Source organism: Oncorhynchus mykiss, chromosome 1 (assembly GCF_057628025.1).
Source record: "Oncorhynchus mykiss isolate SJ-2025 chromosome 1, ASM5762802v1, whole genome shotgun sequence".
Taxonomy (NCBI): domain Eukaryota; kingdom Metazoa; phylum Chordata; class Actinopteri; order Salmoniformes; family Salmonidae; genus Oncorhynchus; species Oncorhynchus mykiss.
In genome coordinates this window covers 76,499,385-76,520,860 of record NC_143022.1, presented here as the reverse complement: position 1 = coordinate 76,520,860, position 21,476 = coordinate 76,499,385, and the positions used below count along the sequence as shown (strand labels likewise).

The 21,476-nt window shown below is 40.4% G+C and overlaps 1 protein-coding gene across 2 annotated transcripts in view; it reads left to right on the top strand.

Moving 5' to 3' along the window:
* Window positions 1-10,917: 10,917 nt before the first annotated feature.
* The window catches only part of LOC110528926 (cGMP-dependent protein kinase 1), a 149,775-nt gene continuing 139,216 nt past the window's right edge, over window positions 10,918-21,476 (top strand). The window contains exon 1 of one of the 2 annotated variants that reach the window (XM_036984926.2): window positions 10,918-11,695. In XM_036984926.2, coding sequence (XP_036840821.1) covers window positions 11,436-11,695 — 260 coding nt within the window. In that variant the 5' untranslated portion in view covers window positions 10,918-11,435. The remainder of the gene's footprint in view (window positions 11,696-21,476) is intronic. The other variant, XM_090240407.1, reaches the window with a different exon arrangement.

Here is a 21,476-nt window from a genome sequence, read left to right as displayed (position 1 = left end):
CTCTCCTAACATTGCTCTGCGCATGACACTAACCTACTCTTCTTCTTCCCCCCTTCTGCCTGGCAGACATCTCAGCTTGGATGTGGGCCCACCATGTCAAACTCAACCTTCACAAAACTGAGATTCTCTTCCTCGAGGGGAAGCCCTGCCTACAATAACTCTCCATCATGGTTGGCATCTCCACGGTATCCCCCTATCAGAGTGCAAATAACCTTGACGTGACCCTGGACAACACCCTGTTATTCTCAGCAAACATCAAAGCAGTGACTCGCTCCTGCAGGTTCATGCTCTACAACATCCGTAGAGTATGACCTTTGCTCACAGAGGAAGTGGCGCAGATCCTGTTCTCACAGCTTGTGCCATCAAACCACTGAGACTTATCCAGAATGCGACAGCCCACCTGCTGTTCAACCTTCCTAAGTTCTCCCATGTCACCCGCTCCGCACACTGGCTTCCAGTTGAAGTTAGCATCATCTTCAAGACCCTGGTGTGCCTACGAAGCAGCAAAGGGATCTGCCACTCCTTACCTTCAGGCTATGCTAAAAAGTGACATTCCAACCTGAGCACTCTCAGTCCAAGCTCTTCTCTGTCCTGGCACCCCAATGGGGGAACACGTGTCCCCCTAAAGTCAGGACAGCAGAGTCACTGCCAATCTTTCTAAAATGTCTGAATCTCTACCTCTTTGAAGAGTGTCTTCAATAACTTTCATTGCGCCCCCGACGTCCCCCTCCCATTGTACGTAATTCTGAATAAGAGCGTCTACTGAATGACAAAAATGTTAAATGTAACTGACACAGCTTTACCCCACGTAAAGAAAGCTGAATGTCTGTAAAGATGTGCCCTTCACGCCAAGAATATTTCTCATGTGGCCAAGGTCTCAAGCATGTCCATAAGTAATTTCTTGCACTTGCACAGTATATCAAAAGGTATTGCTCTTCAAAGCACAGCCTTTTTCAGTGTGAGTCATTTGAAGTACATTCTCCTCACTTTGAAAACTAAAACATTGGAGATTGGAATTCTAATTTAAAAGGAAAAGTGATGAGCAAAGATGTCTATGTCTGTGGTAGTAGTTGGAGAGCAGCCTACCTTTCCTGTCACTTGCATTACTTTTGAGCCACCCAGACTCTATGGACTTGGGAAGGAGAGTAGGAAAACAGGGGCATAATACTATGAACTCCACTTGCAAATGATGGATCCCCTGGCACTATTTTTTATCTCAGAATATTAATGAAACATTCCCCCCGCAGCCCAAGTCGCTCTTTCCATGAATTCATTGAGCTGAAATGGATTTAGTCAGAGGATGAAAAATAATGCAGAGAAATGGTTGGCTCTGTTTGAAGATTAGGCTTACAGAGTGCTCAACGTGTGTGTGTGTGTGTGTGTGTGTGTGTGTGTGTGTGTGTGTGTGTGTGTGTGTGTGTGTGTGTGTGTGTGTGTGTGTGTGTGTGTGTGTGTGTGTGTGTGTGTGTGTGTGTGTGTGTGTGTGTGTGTGTATGACAACATTGGCCTTTCTCTACATTTACCTATTGCAAAACTCAACATAGCCTCCCAGCAAACATGACCCCATTGTGTGCAGGGGCTAGCCCACACAAAGCCCACAGCAATCCCACATCAGCACAACACGTTCTAGCGGACACCAGCCCGACATGGGCTGGCCCACACCACTCCCAGCATGGACTAGACCATACCAAGCCTACAGCAGCCCAACACGGGCTAGCCTACACCAGCCCAATACGGGCTAGCCCACACCAGCCCAACACGGGCTAGCCTACTCCAAGCCCACACCAGGCCAACATGGGCTAGCCTAAACCAGCCCTGCACAGGCTAGCCCACATCAGCCCAATACGGGCTAACCCACACCAAGCCCACACCAGCCCAACATAGGTTAGCCTACACCAGCCCAACACAGACTAGCCCACATCAAGCCCTGCACAGGCTAGCCAACACCAAGCCCAGCTACTTCATAATGTAGAGGCGGGGCTCATTATAATATTTGGGGGCGTGGTTAGCAAACAATCCAATTCATGTTGTTATGTTAAAAAATTGCTGCCACCATTCAAACCATAGAGGGTTCAGAACTTTAAAGCCAATTATCTCTGAATAATCTTTTATCAGATAGAACCTTATAGTTCACAGGTTATTTTTGTGCAACTGTTATTATAGTTGTCTTTCTGATACAATGTATGATCCAAAAGTGTGGCCTTATTTCAGATAGTGATGTTATGTTTGGTACTGGAGCTCCGAGGCATATGTCAACATCTCTAAGCAGCTAACTTTGAAGCAGTGTGCCGATGCGTTTATCACTATTAGAAATACATCATCGATGACGTCTAAAGCTTAATTTGATCACAAGTTTTTCAAATCGTGTGTTGCAAAATGCGAGATCCCACTGATTTCACTGTGGATCTGGTGCTTTCTTCGATTCCAAGCTGCTTTAGAACACCGACCTCTACTGGACACCATACTTGGAAATATGCACTGAAAAAAAACAAAAAACACATGTAAAGTGTTGGTCCCATGTTTCATGAGCTGAAATAAAAGATCCCTGAAATTTCCCATACGCAGAAAAAGCTAAAATCTCTAAAATGTGCACAAATTTGTTAGTGAGCATTCTCCTTTGCAAAGATTAACCTTCCACCTGACAGTTGTGGCACATCAAGAAGCTGATTAAGCAGCATGATCATTACATATTTGCACCTTGTGCTGGGGACAATAAAATGCCACTCTGAAATGTGCAGAGCTGTTGCCAGAGAATTGAATATTCGTTTCTAAGCCGCCTCCAATGTTGTTTTAAAGAATTTGGTCGTATGTCCAACTGGCTTCACAACTGCAGACCACGTGTATGGTGTCGCGTGGGCGAGCGGTTTGCTGATATCAACATTGTGCCCCATGGTAGCGGTGGGGTTATGGAATGGGCAGGCTTAAGCTATGGACAACAAACTCAATCACATTTTATTGAAGGTAATTTTAATGCACAGACATACCGTGACGAGATCCTGAGGCCCATTGTCGTGTCATTCATCCGCCGCCATCACCTCATGTTTCGGCGTTATAATTGTATAAAACATTTTTTAACCTTTATTTAACTAGGCAAGTCAGTTAAGAACAAATTCTTATTTACAATGACGGTCTACCAAAAGGCAAAAGGCCTCCTGAGGGCACGAGGGCTGGGATTAAAAATACAAAATAAATCAAATAAAAATATAGGACAAAACACACATCACGACAAGAGAGACAACACACCACTACATAAAGAGAGACCTAAGACAACAACATAGCATGGCAGCAACACAACATGACAACAACATGGTAGCAACACAACATGCTAGCAGCACAGGGTACACACATTATTAGGCACAGACAACAGCACAAAGGGCAAGAAGGTAGAGACAACAATAAATCACGCAAAGCAACCACAACTGTGAGTAAGAGTGTCCATGATTGAGTCTTTGAATGAAGAGATTGAGATAAAACTGTCCAGATTAAGTGTTTGTTGCAGCTTGTTCCAGTCGCTAGCTGCAGCGAACTGAAAAGACGAGTGACCCAGGGATGTGTGAGCTTTGGGGACCTTTAACAGAATGTGACTGGCAGAACAGGTGTTGTATGAGGGAGGATGAGGGCGGCAGATTTCTCAGATAGGGGAGAGTGAGGCCTAAGATCTGCTTGACCCTAACTTGTCAAGCTTCAAGGCGGCTCACTCAACTGAGATCCCTCTCCTCTGTCTCACAGAGGCTCTCCGCTCTGCCAAAGCTGTCTCTTTATCTGAAATTATACCCTTTTTAAAAATTTCGTTTTTTTTAAATCAATTAGTATATTTGAGTTTAACCACAATATTTGTTGTATTATTTGTTCTGTCTTTTCAGGTGGATGAAGCTTGTTTAAAAAAGATTTATATTTTGGAGATTATTTCCTTTTCAAACAACCGAAAGTGAGCAGTTGTAATCTGAATAAAGGGGAAAAGGCCATTCTTGAACATAGGATGAGACATTCCTACCAATTTACTAGAGAACTAGTTTGCTAGATTTTCAAAGAAGCTTGGATCATCATTATTTGGACCGTATAGGTTAATAAGCCATATCTGTTTATTGTCTAATAACATATTTAAAATAATCCATCTACCTTGATGATCTGTTTGGACAATTTGCACATTTGGATCAAAATTACTGTTAATTAATACCATTGCCCCTTTTGAATTGCTTTGCTCATGGGAGAAATATATTTCGCTCTCCCCCATCCCTTTTCCACAAAACTTCATCTAAAATTGTTTAATGAGTTTCCGGTAAACAATAGATGTTATATTCCTTCTCTTTTAGCCAGGTAAAAACAGATTGTCTTTTCTCATTATCTGCTAAGCCATTACATTTGTAACTGGCTATACTTATTTCACCACTTACCATAATGAGACGCAACTTTCCATTCTATTTATCAAAATATGTTTGTAAACATACCATTAAAAAGTAACATGATGATTGAGTGTCTATATAGCTGTACCATGATATTTGCATTGCTACTAAGTAAACCTCCAATTGGTCCCCACTATTCCACCTGCTAAAAGCCCTCCTCATCCCGAGTTGGGTTGTCATCCCAATGCCAGGCAGACCACGTCCAACCCCCATAGCCCTGAAGAGACTGGGATCCATCCTTCAAAAAGAGCACACAGTGCCATTTACAGAACAGAAGTAGATCAACCGCCAAATGCATTTCCATCGCCATCACCTCAATCTGTATTATATATAGCCATAATATATATATATATTTAAAAATAATGTTTCTTATTTTCCATAATTAGCTATTAATATTTGTAGTAATGTAGGCAATTTATGCAAAGGATTTTACCTCTCAGCAGTCTCGCCATTACCAAAATGACATTATTGCAAGCAATTATTATATTAGCAAACAATTGTTGTGAATCATCGTAAATTGTCGCTAACATCTTTTACTCCTTCGCAACAGTTGTGGGATACGCACATACACCCACACACTCATACACACTCAACCCTTTTCCCCCACACAACCATGGGCTCACATTCTCAACACATTCTCATTCCCAACATTCTAACATTCATTCCAGAGCCCAACTCAAGAAAGGTCTTGATTTACGAATGTATATGCATTCATAAATCATGTATATGCATTCTATATATATCATGTATATGCATTCTGAATCAGGGTTATTTTGGCAGCTGGGGTGAAAGAGGAGCGATTACGATAGAGGAAACCAAGTCTAGATTTAACTTTAGTCTGCATCTTTGATATGTGCTGAGAGAAGGACAGTGTACCATCTAGCCATACTCCCAAGACACACCTGTGGGGAGAGGAGCATTCTTCTTACCAAACCACATGACCTTTGTTTTGGAGGTGTTCAGAATAAGGTTAAGGGTAGAGAAAGCTTGTTGGATACTGAGAAAGCTTTGTTGTAGAGTGTTTAACACAAAATCCGGGGAGGGGCCAGCTGAGTATAAGACTGTATCATCTGCATATAAATGGATTAGAGAGCTTCCTACTGCCTGAGACAGCAGATGTTCTGACTTTATACACTGCACTCTTTGAGAGGGGTTGTTAGCAAACCAGGCCAAATAACCTCAGAGACATCAATACTGCCTGCGGCTATGGAACCCTGACCTGTTCACCGGACGTGCTACCTGTCCCAGACCTGCTGTTTTCAACTCTCTAGAGGCAGAAGTGATAGAGATACTCTGAATGATATGAAAAGAAAACTGACATTTACTCCTGAGGTGCTGACCTGTTGCACCCTCGACAACCACTATGATTATTATTATTTGACCCTGCTGGTCATCTATGAACATTTGAACATCTTGGCCATGTTCTGTTATAATCTCAACCCAACACAGCCAGAAGAGCACTGGCCACCCCTCATAACCTGGTTCCTCTCTAGGTTTCTTCCAGGGTTCTGGCCTTTCTAGGGAGTTTTTCCTAGCCACCGTGCTTCTACACCTGCATTGCTTGCTGTTCGGGTTTTTAGGCTGGGTTTCTGTACAGCACTTTGTGACATCAGCTTTATGAATAAACTTGATCAATACTCCTTAGCTGGCCCACAAGAATGGAGTGGTCTACCGTATCAAAAGTTTTGGCCATGTCAATAAAAATAGCAGCACAATATTGCATAGAATCAAGGGTAATGGTGACATCATTGAGGGCCTTTAAGGTTGCAGTGACACATCCATAACCTTTGCGGAAACCAGATTGCCCACCAGAGAGAATACTATAGACATCAAGAAAGCCAGTCAGTTGATTGACAAGTTTTACCAACACCTTTTATAAGCAGGACAAAATAGAAATAGGCCTATAACAGTTAGGATCAGCTTGATCTCCCCCTTTAAATAAAGGACAAACAATGGCTGCCTTCCCGGCAATGGTAACCTCCCCAGAGAGGAGAGACAGGTTAAAAAGGTTAGAGATAGGCTTGGTGATTATAGGGGCAGCAACATTAAAGAAGAAAGGGTCTAAAACATCTGATTCAGATGTTTTTTGAGGGTCAAGTTTAAGGAGCTCCTTTAGCACCTCAGACTCAGTGAACGCCTGCAGCGAGAAACTTTGTAGCGGGGCAGGGGAAAAATAGGGAGCGGCATCGGGGCTCGTCGCATTAGAAGGGGTGGGAAATTAGGAAATGTTGGAAGGGCAAGGCGGCAAGGCATAGTCAAATAGTAATCCTGACTTAATGAAGTGGTGATTAAAGAGCTCAGCCATGTGCTTGCCAGCAGCATACCACCCTGTATACCCTGCTTAGCTTCTGAAACTAAGCAGGGTTGGTCCTGGTCGGTCCCTGGATGGGAGACCAGATGCTGCTGGAAGTGGTGTTGGAGGGCCAGTAGGAGGCACTCTTTCCTCTGGTCTAAAAAAATATCCTAATGCCCCAGGGCAGTGATTGGGGACACTGCCCTGAGTAGGGTGCCGTCTTTCGGATGGGACGTTAAAACGGGTGTCCTGACTCTCTGAGGTCATTAAAGATCCCATGGCACTTATCGAAAGAGTAGGGGTGTTAACCCCGGTGTCCTGGCTAAATTCCCAATCTAGCCATCAAACCATCACGGTCACTTAATAATCTCCAGTTTACAATTGGCTCATTCATCCCCGTCTTCTCCCCTGTAACTATTCTCCAGGTCGTTGCTACAAATGAGAATGTGTTCTCAGTCAATTTACCTGGTAAAATAACGGATAAATAAAATATACAAATATAAAAAATGTGCTTCTTGTCAGTAACAACCACATCATCAACTTTAAGGGACATGGGCAGATGTGAGGAGGAGGGTTTATTCTCCAGGTCTTTAACCGTTTTACAGAACTTCCTGGGGTTAGACCCACAGAGGGAGAATTGCTCCTTAAGGAGAGTCCACAATTATGAACTTGAAAATGTATTAATAAACCAATTAGGCACATTTGGGCAGTCTTGATACAACATTTTGAACAGATATGCAATGGTTCCATGGATTAGTCTAAACCTTTGCACATACACTTCTGCTATCTAGTGGACAAAATCTAAATTGCGCCTTTGCTGGAATAATACACTATGGCCTTTCTCTTGCATTTCAAAGATGATGGTATGGACCCTCGGATGGGTCACAGTGTCTCCTGACCCCTCCTGTCTCAGCCTCCAGTATTTATGCTGCAGTAGTTTATGTGTCGGGGGGCTAGGGTCAGTTTGTTATATCTGGAGTACTTCTCCTGTCCTATTCGGTGTCCTGTGTGAATCTAAGTGTGCATTCTCTAATTCTCTCCTTCTCTCTTTCTTTCTCTCTCTCGGAGGGCCTGAGCCCTAGGACCATGCCCCAGGACTACCTGACATGATGACTCGTTGCTGTCCCCAGTCCACCTGGCCGTGCTGCTGCTCCAGTTTCAACTGTTCTGCCTTATTATTATTCGACCATGCTGGTCATTTATGAACATTTGAACATCTTGGCCATGTTCTGTTATAATCTCCACCCGGCACAGCCAGAAGAGGACTGGCCACCCCACATAGCCTGGTTCCTAGGTTTTGGCCTTTCTAGGGAGTTTTTCCTAGCCACCGTGCTTCTACACCTGCATTGCTTGCTGTTTGGGGTTTTAGGCTGGGTTTCTGTACAGCACTTTGAGATATCAGCTGATGTACAAAGGGCTATATAAATAAATTAGATTTGATTTGATTTGATGGTACAAAAAATATATATATATGCATGCTTTTGCTTTGTATTATCTTTGACCAGATCTAATGTGTTATATTCTCCTACATTAACCCTGTCTCAGTAATGACCAACACATCTGGATTGGAGCTGTGAACCCACACTTTCAATTTATCAATTTCAGGTAATATGCTTCTAGTGTTAACGTGCAGAAAACCCAGGCTTTTACGAGAGCAGAAATCAGTGAAACAGATATCAGAGCACAAGTCAGAATTGGGGCTAGCAACAGTAGATGGGCCAGGGTGTACATGCACATTTCCAGATATCATCAACAGTAATACAATCAAGGCACAACAGAGGACAGGGGGAGCTCTGCACTGTTGATTTATGACATTTGAATGTGCATTAGATGGCAACAAGATCATATCTGTATAATGCACGGCCCCATGTCACAAGGATCTGTACACAATTCCTGGAAGCTGAAAATGTCCCAGTTCTTCCATGGCCTGCATACCCACCAGTCACCCATTGAGCATGTGTGGAATGCTCTGGGTCGATGTGTACGACAGTGTGTTCCAGTTCCCGCCATTGACGAGGAGTGGGATAACATTCCACAATCAACAACCTGATCAACTCTATGTGAAGGAGATGTGCCACACTGCATGAGATAAATGGTGGTCACAAGCGATACTGACTGGTTTTCTGATCCACTCCCCTACCTTTTAAAAATATATCAGTGACCAACATATTCATATCTGTATTCCCAGTCATGTGAAATCCATAGATTAGGGCCAAATGTATTTATTTTAATTGACTGATTTCTTTATATGAACTGTCGCTTGATTTGATTTTTAACTCCTAAACCTAAAATCTTTGAAATTGTTGCCTGTTGCATTTATATTTTTGTTCAGTATAAATAGGATTTTGTGCAAAAAGGTTCACTTGACTGGTAGTTTAACAGGTAGAGTAGGAAACTATGGCACATTCAAGGTTGTTAGGGTAAGAGGTTGAATCCTGTCTAATGCATGCTATTTAGATTTGTTTTTATGTGAAACTACACTTTCTGCACTGTTGAACATTTAGTATAGCATCCTAAATAATGCCATAGATTCAGTTTTTGAAAAAAAGTCAACTTGAAGGCAAAAAAGTGCAGCATGATTTAAGATACTAACCTGATATTCCAACTCATTATTTAAAAGATAATCAACGAGGAACTATGCATTCTATTGAAAATAATGAACAATGTGGAAGGTGTGTTCCACGACACACTGAGTTGCATTAATTTCTAGAGAACACATAGAGGCCCGAGTTGATTATCCCTTTTATACCATGGCTATAATTGAACACATTTGCCACTAGAAATGTGTTATTTTGCTGGTAGGAATGTTTTCAACATCCACTGAACTAGCTAGCAAGTTAACTAGATAGCTACAGTAGTTGCTGTGGTAACCAAACAAACATACTTGCTAGTTTAGCTAACCAAACCATCAGTCCTAGCTCGCCATTATGAATATCAAATTCAACAATACCCATAATTTTTTCAATTCAACATTTGCTTTAAAAAGCAGCTCAAACAAAACATGTAAGAATTAACTTTAGCCATTAGATTCTAATGTGCCAATATACTGTGTGATATTTAAGCAATAAGGCAAGAGGGGGTGTGGTATATGGCCAATATACCACTGCTAAGGGTTGTTCTTCTGCATGAGTGCCTAGATACAGCCCTTAGCCGTGGTATATTGGCCATATACACCACAAACCCCCGAGGTGCCTTATTGTTATTATAAACTGGTTACCAACGTCATTAGAGCAGTGAAAATAAATGTTTGGTCATACTCTGCTCGAACCACCCAGTTTATATAGGGAAATAATGCACGCCCTATAATGCCCTTCAAGCCAATAAGAAACAAGTTTTCAACAATACCATAGTATAAAATGCTGCTAACGGAATTGACTTACCGCTGCCCCATGGGGATTTGCTGAAAACAGAGCAGAAAAACATATGATAATCACACGCTGCTATATATTGCTGCCCAGTAGATGTCACTAATCTGCATTGTGAACAGATAATGAAGCTCTGAGTAATTAACCGTTTTTCGGAACAATTTGGTGAAAGCCCAAAGCCTTCAGAAAGTCTTGATTTCCAATACTAATTTCAGGTATTGTGAGGGCTGTCCTTGGGGCCACCTGCCTTGGGGCCAATGAGGAGCTGATGCGCAAAGGCATATCGGCCCAATGTGGGCAGCCTACATGGGTCCAGTGTTTTAACCTGCATTGGGCCCACATCGTGTCAATATGGGCATGTTTGCTGGGAAAATATGGGCTTATTTTAGGCAAAGTGGGGGCTGCCTGATATGGGCTGCCCACACTGGGCTACACTGGGCCAATGCCTTGGGGGCCAGTGTGAGGCTGATGAGCAAAGGCACATTGGATTTGCCAAATGTTGGAAGCCTAGTGAGGCCAATATTGTAGCCTACATTGGGCCCACATCATGTTTGCTGGGGTACTACTCTGCTACAGACCACCAAGGATTGTGACAGTGATGTGCTGCTTACAGTTTACATATTACAGTTTATTCTATAAAACATTGTGTTCGGTTGGAGGGACTCTAAATGTTTGATTGAATAATGAAATGGTCCTTGTATGGAACAACACATTCCATGTCTAAAGTAATTGCATGGGTTGTTATTGCCTAAAGGAGTTGCATATAGGCCAGTCTAATGACAAAACGGCAGAGTGGGTGTTTTTGGGGATGCCCAAACTAGCACTCTAATCTAGCAACCTTGTAAATCAGATCCCTAGCCAGATCGAGTTTCACTGGGCTGGGTCAGCCTCTTGGATCAAAGGGCGTTCCAGAAGCTTTGTGTTGGTGATTGTAACGGTGAGAATTTGACAACGCAAAAAAATCTCTAGGCTGTGTTGGGGCAGTCAGTGATGCAGAGTCGCCGTTACAGTCTGGAGCGCACACCGAGTTTCTCTGCAGCATGACGGCCTGCGTCCCCAAAGAGGAAGGTCTGCTCTAATTGGTTTGTCAATGAAGGATCATCAATAGTTCCCAACTTCCCTGGAGGGTCAGGGTCTCTGTATGTGGACCAGTGCTTCTTGGATTTATCAACTGCCGGCTCGACTGTTTTAAACACCGATTTAAATCCCCTCCTCTCAGCACCTTCCGAAAAAAACACGTGGATTACAAAGGGATCCTTCTCAATACGCACGGCGGAGCCTCGTTTATCCCATTGTAAACAACGGAATTCTGACCGTAAATATCGGAATTGTGTTTTTCGAGGGGAAACAAGTGAAGTCTCCGCAGATTTCATCATGAGCGACCTGGAAGAGGACTTTGCCAAGATTTTAATGTTGAAGGAGGACAGGATACGGGACTTGGAGAGGCGTCTGGCGGACAGGGAGGACGAGATCCAAGAATTGAAGAGGAAACTGCACAAATGTCAGTCCGTATTGCCCAGCGCTCAACTTATAGGACCGAGGACCAGGACTCGGGCGCAAGGCATCTCGGCGGAGCCTCAAAACTACCAAGACCTGTCGAGACAAGCCTTTCGGAAATATGTCAAGTCCGACTGGTAAGAGAGTATAAAGTGGTTGTTGTTGGTGTCGATTAATTTAGGGTTTATATACCGCAAAACTAGTATGTTTATCCATCGTGTGCAATTGATGCTTTTTAGAAAAAACTGGACAAATGTAGCCTAATGGTACGGGTTGCATTTAGACTAGCCTACTTGAAACAGATAGGTAGACATGAGTGTGATGTCAGCCCATTGGATGTCAATCATTCACAATCACAACAGGGCTGAGCCCTCCTACTGTGGAGATGGAGACGCGCTTCCGTGAATGGGGTAGCGCGAGCGCGTTCATTCTTGGGGCGGATGGCGTAGCGCCAAGGTAGGCTTCCGAGAGAAGTTTATGATTGATCCGATCCATCTTTGCATTCCCACCGGAGGTAGAGTGGAGGAACCACGATGCATTATTGGTTTTAGTAGCTGGATGCTGAGCGCCCGAAGTGCACGTCTGAGGATATTTAAAGGGATAGTTCACCCAAATGACAAATGGCATCAGTTACCTTACCCTGTAAGCAGTGTATTGACAAGGTATGACAGAAATATATTGTTTGGTTTATTTTCCCTGGCACTGTTTCAGAATACAATTGTGGCACAAATCCCATTCAAGCCATGGGACCGATATTATAATTTTTAGTTAATCATGTTGAAATCATCTATAAGTGTATGTATGGAAAGCCGTATTAACATATATTCATTATATTTTTTTATATCAATAACTGTATTTTTTTATATCAATAATGGAATTTCAATATCAATAATTAGAATTTTTCAAATCAATAATTGCATTTTTAATTTCAATAGATCCCCATAGGATTCAATTGAGAAATCGTTTTATATTAGTAATTTAAATGTTATGTCAATAATTAGAAGTGTTGATATCAAAATGTTTATAATCGATATCAATAATTAGAATTATTGATATAATAATTATCATTTTTAAGCTAAACATTTACACAAATTCTAATGTCAGACAAACCAGAATGACTTTCCAAGAGGTGTTGGGTGTTCCTGAATGGTCTAGTAGTCTCAGTCCTGACCTTAATCTGATTGAAAATCAGTGACAATCATTGAATATTGCAGTGATTCCCAACCAAATTGACTGAGTTTGAGCAATTTTGACAAAAACGATGCTTATATGTTGCCCTAAGAGTTGTGCAAAGCTGGTATAATGTTATTCAAAACTATTCACAGCTGTTATGGCTACCAAAGGTGCTTCCACCAATTATTAACTCTGGGGTGTGGAAACATATGCAATCAAGACATCTTAGTTTATTATTTTCAATACATTTGGAAAATGTTCTATCATTTTTCTTTCACTTTGAAAATGTGGAGTAGGTTGTGTACATCAGCAGGAAAATTATCAAATGCAATAAATGTTTTGATTTAATTTTAAGGAAAAATATCAAATGTAATACATGTTTTGATTTAATCAGTAGGAAAAATATCAAATTTAATAAACGTTTTGATTTAATTTTAAGGTAGCAAAATGGGAAGACTGCAAGGGGTGTGTAGACAGTGACTTTGTAGGAGCATGCAAATGTAATCCCGCCCCCATGAACCAGTCCCTGGTTTGAACCAGACTGTATCACATCGGGCCATGATTTGGAGTCCCATAGGACGGCGTACAATTGGCCGAGCTTCGTCCGGGTTTGGCCGGGGTAGGCCGTCATTGTAAATAACAATTTCTTCTTAACTGACTTGCCTAGTTAAATAAAGGTTAAATAAATCAAATGAAAAGGTAATTATAATAAAATGTTTGAGATAAATACATTATTGATATCAATAATTAAATTATAGATATAAAACATTTGAACAATTCATATTGACAATTGAAAATGTTATATAAACAATTCACATTTTTGATATTGATAAATACTTTTTGATATAAAATATCATTATTAATATAAAAATGCAATTATTTATATATATTTTTTAATTAATATATGTTAAAACTGCTTTCTATAATAAGGGACTTTGTTGAGCTTCACAATACATCTGAGATACTTTCAGGTGGCTTAGACATAAAAAATTATAATATTGGTCCCATGACCTGAATGGGATTTGTGTCAAAAATTCTTAAACATTTGCATTTGGAAACAGTACCAGGGAAATAAAACCAGTGCATGGATTGCTGTCATACCTTGTCCATAGGCTGCCTACAGGGTAAGGAAACCAATTTAATTTTGAAATTTGGGTGAACTATCCCTTAAATACTCCAATAGATAACTCTTTGTTTGACAATATGCTCTCCTCATCACCTTGCTTTGTGCCTTTGTAGCTTCAGTGTTTGATGTTCTAAAATATTAGGGTTCATTCTTTGAAGTACCGACTCCCTTGGTCTGGTAACTGACTGTGAAATTGTACATCCTGATAGGAAACACAGAGGAAATGAATGGATACAGATCTGTTATTTTAGAATGGGATGAAGGCCTCTTCTGTAGGCCTAATCAGATTGAGTCAATGATATCCGGCCTAAGAAGTTACTAAGCATACACTTCAGAGAAATTATTGATCAAAATATTTGAGTATATTCCTGACAATTTAACAAGGGCAAGTCAACATACCACAGTCATGCACAAATAGCACCTACATTAGTTTTCTGTTATTTTATAGGCTTCCTGAACAACACAAGCTCATTCATAAAGTCTGTCATTTCCTTTTTACTCTCTGAAGGTTGTTCCTGTGATATTGACACACACGCACGCACGCATGCACACAAACACACACACACATCACATATCCTCAGTACAGTAATAAAAGTTAATCAGGACAAATGGCTTGTAATAGGGTCGTTCCACTTCAAAAAGCACAAGAAAGAGGATTTTGAAACCCACCATTTCAGATTGTCCTGAAATTGCTTCTGTGGTTAATAACAGATCAAATTGAATCCATGAAACATTTTGTTGAAATTGAATTAGATCTCTGAGTAATTAAGTTTATTGATTGCACCCAAACTAGCCATTTTAATTTATAGGATCCAGCTAATATTTAACAAATAGAGGTCAAAAATATGCAATTTGGACCAGACTTCTTACTACCAATGAGGAAGACATGAGGATTTTGTTGTTGTTGTTGTTGTCAAAAAGCCACCCATGCACCCCCCACCTAGGGTTGTGGCTGTCATGAAATTTTGTCAGCCGGTGATTGTCAAGCAAATAACTGCCAGTCTCACGGTAATTGACCGTTAATGAACATAAACACATTTAGCATCGCCTGGCTTCCACACATGGCCTACAAGCCTTTGAGGCAGACCTTTGGAACATTTAAATAAATACGTCTAATACATCCATGTAATGTAGCCTACACCATCACAATAAATCCATGATTTATTTTAGACAGGTCTAAAGAAACATGATATGAATAAAATGTAGTCTATTGCAGAAGCACAGTGTAGCATACTCTGAGTTGTCCTTATGTTAGGCCCTGATCTGGCTATGCCAGACGGCTGTGGGCTACACTAGATAATTTAACAGACAAGATTTGCTTAGAATTCCGTGACATTGTTTTATATTATTTTATAGTGTGAATAAAATAGAAAGGATATTTTCTCCAAATGATTTGAGGGAGTGAACACATGCGATATTTTTGTGTTGAGTGGTTAACAAAGAAACAGGTCCTCCAATATGCTTAATTTACAGTTATTTATGTAACTTTAGTTGTGATACAAGGCTTTGGGCTATAGGTTTAGATTTTTAATGATTTGAAAAAAGTTGCATGAAAGCATTTTTCAACGCCAGTACCGATACCGATTATTGGAGGACCAAAAAAAGCTGATACAGAGTAATCTGCCAATTTTCACATATATATTTATTTGTAATAATGACAATTAAAACAATACTGAATGAACACTTTTATTTTAACTTTAACATAATACATCAATCAAATCAATTTAGTCTCAAATAAATAATGAAACATGCTCAATTTGGTTTAAATAATGCAAAAACACTGTGTTGGAGAAGAAAGTAAAAGTGCAATATGTGCCATAAAGTTTTTTGCTCAGAACATGAGAACATATGAAAGCTGGTGGTTCCTTTTAACACGAGTCTTCAATATTCCCAGTTAAGAAGTTTTAGGTTGTAGTTATTATAGGAATAATAGGACTATTTCTCTCTATCCCGTTTGTATTTGATATACCTTTGACTATTGGATGTTCTTATAGGCACTATAGTATTGCCAGCCTAATCTCGGGAGTTGATAGGCTTGAAGTCATAAACAGCTCTGTGCTTCAAGCATTGCAAAGAGCTGCTGGCAAACGCAGGAAAGTTCTGTTTGAATGAATGCTTATCAGCCTGCTTCTGCCTACCACCTCTCAGTCAGATTGCTCTATCAAATATCAAATCACACACTTAATTATAATATAAAAACACACAGAAATACAAGCCTTAAGTCATTAATATGGTCAAATCCAGAAACTATCATTTCGAAAACAATACGGAACCGTTCCGTATTTTATCGAAAGGGTGGCAACCCTATGTCTAAATATTGATGTTACATTGCACAACCTTCAATGTTATGTCATAATCACGTAAACTTCTGGCAAATTAATTACGTTTTTTGTTAGGAAGAAATGGTCTTCATACAGTTCACAACGAGCCAGGCGGCCCAAACTGCTGCATATACCCTGACGCAAATGCGCTTTTGTTAAATCATCACACGTTTGGCGAAGTAGACTGATTCGATGATAAATTAACAGGCAACGCATTGATTAAATGCAATGCGGGACAAGCTAGTTAAACTAGTAATATCATCAACCATTTGTAGTTAAATTGTGATTATGTTAAGATTGATTGTTTTTTACAAGATAAGTTTAATACTAGCTAGCAATTTACCTTGGCTGCTTGCTGCACTCGCATAACAGTTGGTCAGCCTGCCCCGCAGTCTCCTCGTAGATTGCAATGTAATCGGCCATAATCGGCATCCAAAAATGCAGATTACCGATTGTTATGAAAACTTGAAATCGACCCTAATTAATCGGTCAACCTCTAGGCTGTACACACTTCATCAGTCTCTCATTTACAATTTGATGATGCCTCAAATTTCCCGGTGGGATCCCCTTTGTGTGGCCATAATGCCCCTTAATAAAAAACATGCCTTTTGCGGCCAGTGGTCATTGTGCCCTTGGGCTGAATATAAGAATTATAAATCCCTTCTCCTGGCTGCATGCTCCAAAGCCCCTCTCACTCACATGGCTCTCTCAAATAGGTCAATTATTACTAGCCAATGCCCGTCGCGTGATCGGGTCTGTCTCAAAGGCTACAAGTGAAGACAGACACATCGGGGACACAACTGCGTGCGTCCTTATCCAATTCCAAGGCGCATGTTGAAGATATTGGAAGAACTGTATACATTTACTTTTTGTCAGTCAACATGAGGAGTAGACCTAATGAAGAGCAAAAGCACTAGCCTATTTCAATCTACTCTCCCCCATAGTAGAAAAGTTGACCTATTCTATTCTGTGCGAGAAATAAATATTACAAACATAGTCTTGGGCAGTTGTGTGATGCAATACATCCCAAATAAATACAACCACTTGCATCAAAAAAACTTTTTTAAGCAATGAGGCTGAAGCAACAGTGTTTAGCTTAAAATGTTGAAAAATGATTAGGCTATTTCTTCATATTATAAGCACAGCAATGTGCACATGGCAGTAGGCTATGAGTCCGGATGTTCCATAGTGGGAAAACCCCATTCTCAAAAGTGACCACAAATGTGATTATGCATGTAATGCTTTTGTTATAAAGGTGTATTTTCATGGTGAAAATGATCTTCCCCAAACTTGAAACTCATGGGCTGTGTATGTACAGTATGCCAGTTAGGCTCTACAGCGGTTGTAAAGCGGATTAGTATGGTTCATTTTAAGAAGTTATTTGGCCACTTTAGTTGTGATACAAACCTTATCAAAACATATAGGCCTATTGGCTAGGCTACATAAGGTGTGCAACTATGATTTGAAAAAGTTGCAAAAAAAGCCATGCGCTGTTTATTGCCTTACTGGACACAAGTTGGGCATCATTCACTAGTGATAATATATTATTCACAAGTGACAGGCTAATATTGACCCATCAGACTATTCTTGGTTTAACCTTGTCTTTACATATACTAAATAGTATGTGTGAAATGTCTTTTGATTTAGAATGGACCATTATCCTACATGTGTCTCGAAACAGGGGAAGGGGAAAAATATAAATGTAATCTACTGTATGCACTTAAATAACGAATGGAGGACGCTTTCTCGTGGTTCATTTTCATGCAAGCCAGGTAGGCTATAGTCCTGTTTTAAAGAAAAGCAATGTGTTTAATAGTAGGAAAGTTAAGAAATAAATATAGTAGGCCTATCCTGTAGAAAGCTGATGGGGTCCTCTTCTTTTAATTGAGGCCATCACTCTGTTTTCTCACGCAATTGCATAGCCTGTAAGTAGTGTGCAACGTGAGCTCATGGGCTCTCATGAAGTGTTTGATTAACAGAGTGCTGAGTACCAGGCAGTTAGTTAGTTTGGTAGGCTACTAATGACGATCAGCATCATCAGAACTTGGAGAAGAATAATTACCGTGACTAAACGCTCACATTACTTTTAAGACATGAAGGTCAGTCAATCCGTAAAATTTCAAGAAGTTTGAAAGTTTCTTCAAGTGCAGTCGCAAAAAAACCATGAAGCGCTATGATGAAACTGGCTCTCATGAGGACGGCCACAGGAAAGGAAGACCCAGATTGACCTCTGCTACAGAGGGTAAGTTCGTTGGAGTTACCAGCCTCAGAAATTGCAGCCCAAATAAATGCTTCACAGAGTTCAAGTAACAGACACATCTCAACGTCAACTGTTCAGAGGAGACTGAGTGAATCAGGCCTTCATAGTTGAATTGCTGCATAGAAACCACTACTAAAGGACACCAATAAGAAGAATAGACTTGCTTGGGCCAAAAAAATACGAGCAATGAACATTAGACCGGTGGAAATGTGTTATTTTTGGTTCCAAACCACTGTGTCTTTGTGATCGCAGAATAGGTGAACGGATGATCTCCGCATGTGTGATTCCTACCATTACGCATGGAGGAGGAGGTGTGATGGTGTGGGGGTGATTTGCTGGTGACACTGTCTGTGATTTATTTAGAATTCAAGGCACACTTAACCAGCAAGGCTACCACAGCATTCTGCAGTGATACGCCATCCAATCTGGTTAACGCTTAGTGGGACTATCATTTGTTTTTCAACAGGACAATGTCCGAACACCCCTTCCAGTGTGTTTGCTGTATCCGATGACCTGATGACCTGGCCTCCAAAATCACCCGACCTCAACCCAATTGAGATGGTTTGGGATGAGTTGGACCGCAGAGTTAAGGAAAAGCAGCCAACAAGTGCTCAGCATATGTGGGAATTCCTTCAAGACTGTTGGCAAAGCATTCCAGGTGAAGCTGGTTGAGAGAATGCCAAGACTGTGCAAATCTGTCAACAAGGCAAAGGGTGGCTACTTTGAATAGGGGGCGGCAGGGTAGCCTAGTGGTTAGAGCGTTGGACTTCATGTTCAAATCCCCGAGCTGACAAGGTACAAATCATTTAATTTCATGTCATTCTGCCCCTGAACAGGCAGTTAACCCACTGTTCCTAGGCCGTCATTGAAAATAAGAAATTGTTCTTAACTGACTTGCCTAGTTAAATAAAGGTAAAATTAAAAATATATATTTTCATTTGAATAACACATTTTTGGTTACTACATGATTCCACATGTGTTATTTAATAGCGTTGATGTCTTCACTATTATTCTACAAAATAGTAAAAATAAAGAAAAACCATTGAATGTGTAGGTGTGTTCAAACTTTTGACTGAAACTGTATGTAATGTATTCCCTGTGAATCTGGTGAAGGTTATTTTCCCCTGTTCAAAGAAATTTGTCATTCATGTTGCTTGCATTATTTACCATGAATTCGTGTGAAAGTACTAGATTTTGACCACTAGATGCCGCTTTTCCTGCTATACTGCCACGCTCTTTTATACATTTTGCTGGTCTCTTGCGTTTATTATTTAGATCACAACATTTCCTTTCCAACTTTGGATAGAAAACCAGTAGCTTCTGCCGACAATTCATACCAGTCTTCCATAAAAGCAATTCAGTTTTTCCTTCTCTTATGCTTCATCTGTGTCCACGGCCTCTTTGTGTGTGCTAGATCATTCACAAGCAAACCCTTAAGTTACCGCAGTTCTAATGGTTTCAATGTTATGGCCTATAATGCTCTTCAATGGCAACAGTCCCAAACACACACTGTATACTGTTTTGCAACGGTAATGGTATTGGGGTGGGTTGGATTTAATAGTAAATGTCACTAATCACACTATAGATGGAGCTGCTTTCTAAGAATTTAATTGAAAAACACACGACTGCCATGCAATGGTTTATAATAGTTTTAATTTTTTTAGGGTTGTCGTAACATTTTACCCCCTAGCCCATTTCTCCATCAAAGTTTTGGGCTTGTAGCAAAATTCTTCATACAGTATGATAATCCCCCCAATCTCAGAGATCTTCTATGTGTTGGACTATTCAAGGAGAGTTGGGGTTGAAGACTTAGGTTTCTAAGAGAAGGACAAACTGAATTGCTTTCATGGAGAACTTGCTTGAATTGTAATGATGGCCACACAATTTATTTTCATCATCAACAAAAGCTATTGGTTTTCTAAACAAAGTTGCAAAGAAAATGTTGTGATCTATCGGATGTTTGTAGCATTTTTTTCTATAGATGTTTTGGGGTTTGACTGCTCTGGGGGTTGATCACTTACATCTCGTGATCTTGACTTTTAGAGTTGCAGAATTGTGATTGGAAAGTATATACAGTGTTTTTGGCTTATATAGTTTTGATTCAAATAATGCATCCCCGGCTCTGTTGTTTAATCTGCCGGGAAGAATTACAACAAGTACTGCATGTTGTTTCTAGAGATGGCAGAAGAGGCTCAGGGACTGTTCTTGACCACTGCCAAGATGTGGTGTTTATTTGTGCGCTTTACAGCAGCCGTGGCATCACCCTGGTGGGTGCCACATGTTCAGCAATGGAGGACCAGAACCTACAGAGGAGTGGGTCCAATAGAGGAACTGACTATTAGAGAAGCAGACAATGTGAACTGTTTGTCAGACTGTCTTTGTTTCTCTCTGGCTGTACCATCGATGCCCACTCTCATGAAGCTACACTGCCTTTCCAATCCAAACTGCCTCAGCTCCCAGCCTTTCATCCCAAGCCAAATAGAGACATTCAATCTCCATCTGTACCATCTCAATTTAAATGTGTTGTTTGTTTGTTTCGCTTTTTATGCACTTTGAGATGATTTAATTGAATGAAAAGCGCTAAACAAGTTAAATAAATTATTATTGTTTGATTATTATTATCTAAAAATAAACACAAGAAATAAGCAGAATGTATGAAAGAGTGTGGCAGTATTGTAGGAACCGCTGCATCTAGTGGTCAAGACCTGGTACATTCACACTAATTTATGGTAAATAATGCAAGTGACTTCAATGACTACTATCTCTGAACAGGTAAAAATGTTTTGACCATTTCATTTGATTACTCAAGTGTTCATTTGTAGGAAGAAGTTTGGTCCAGATCGGATTTTGGGTACAATATTTATTGAATATTATCTGTACATTAAAATGCTATACATTAAAATGGCCAATTTAGATGCACTTAATTAGCTTAATTTCTACGAGATCAAATTACATTTCAACAAAATAATGTTTCAGTAATGCTTATCTTACCTGTTTCTAACTCCCTCAATTATTTTAGAACAATCTGAGATGGTGGG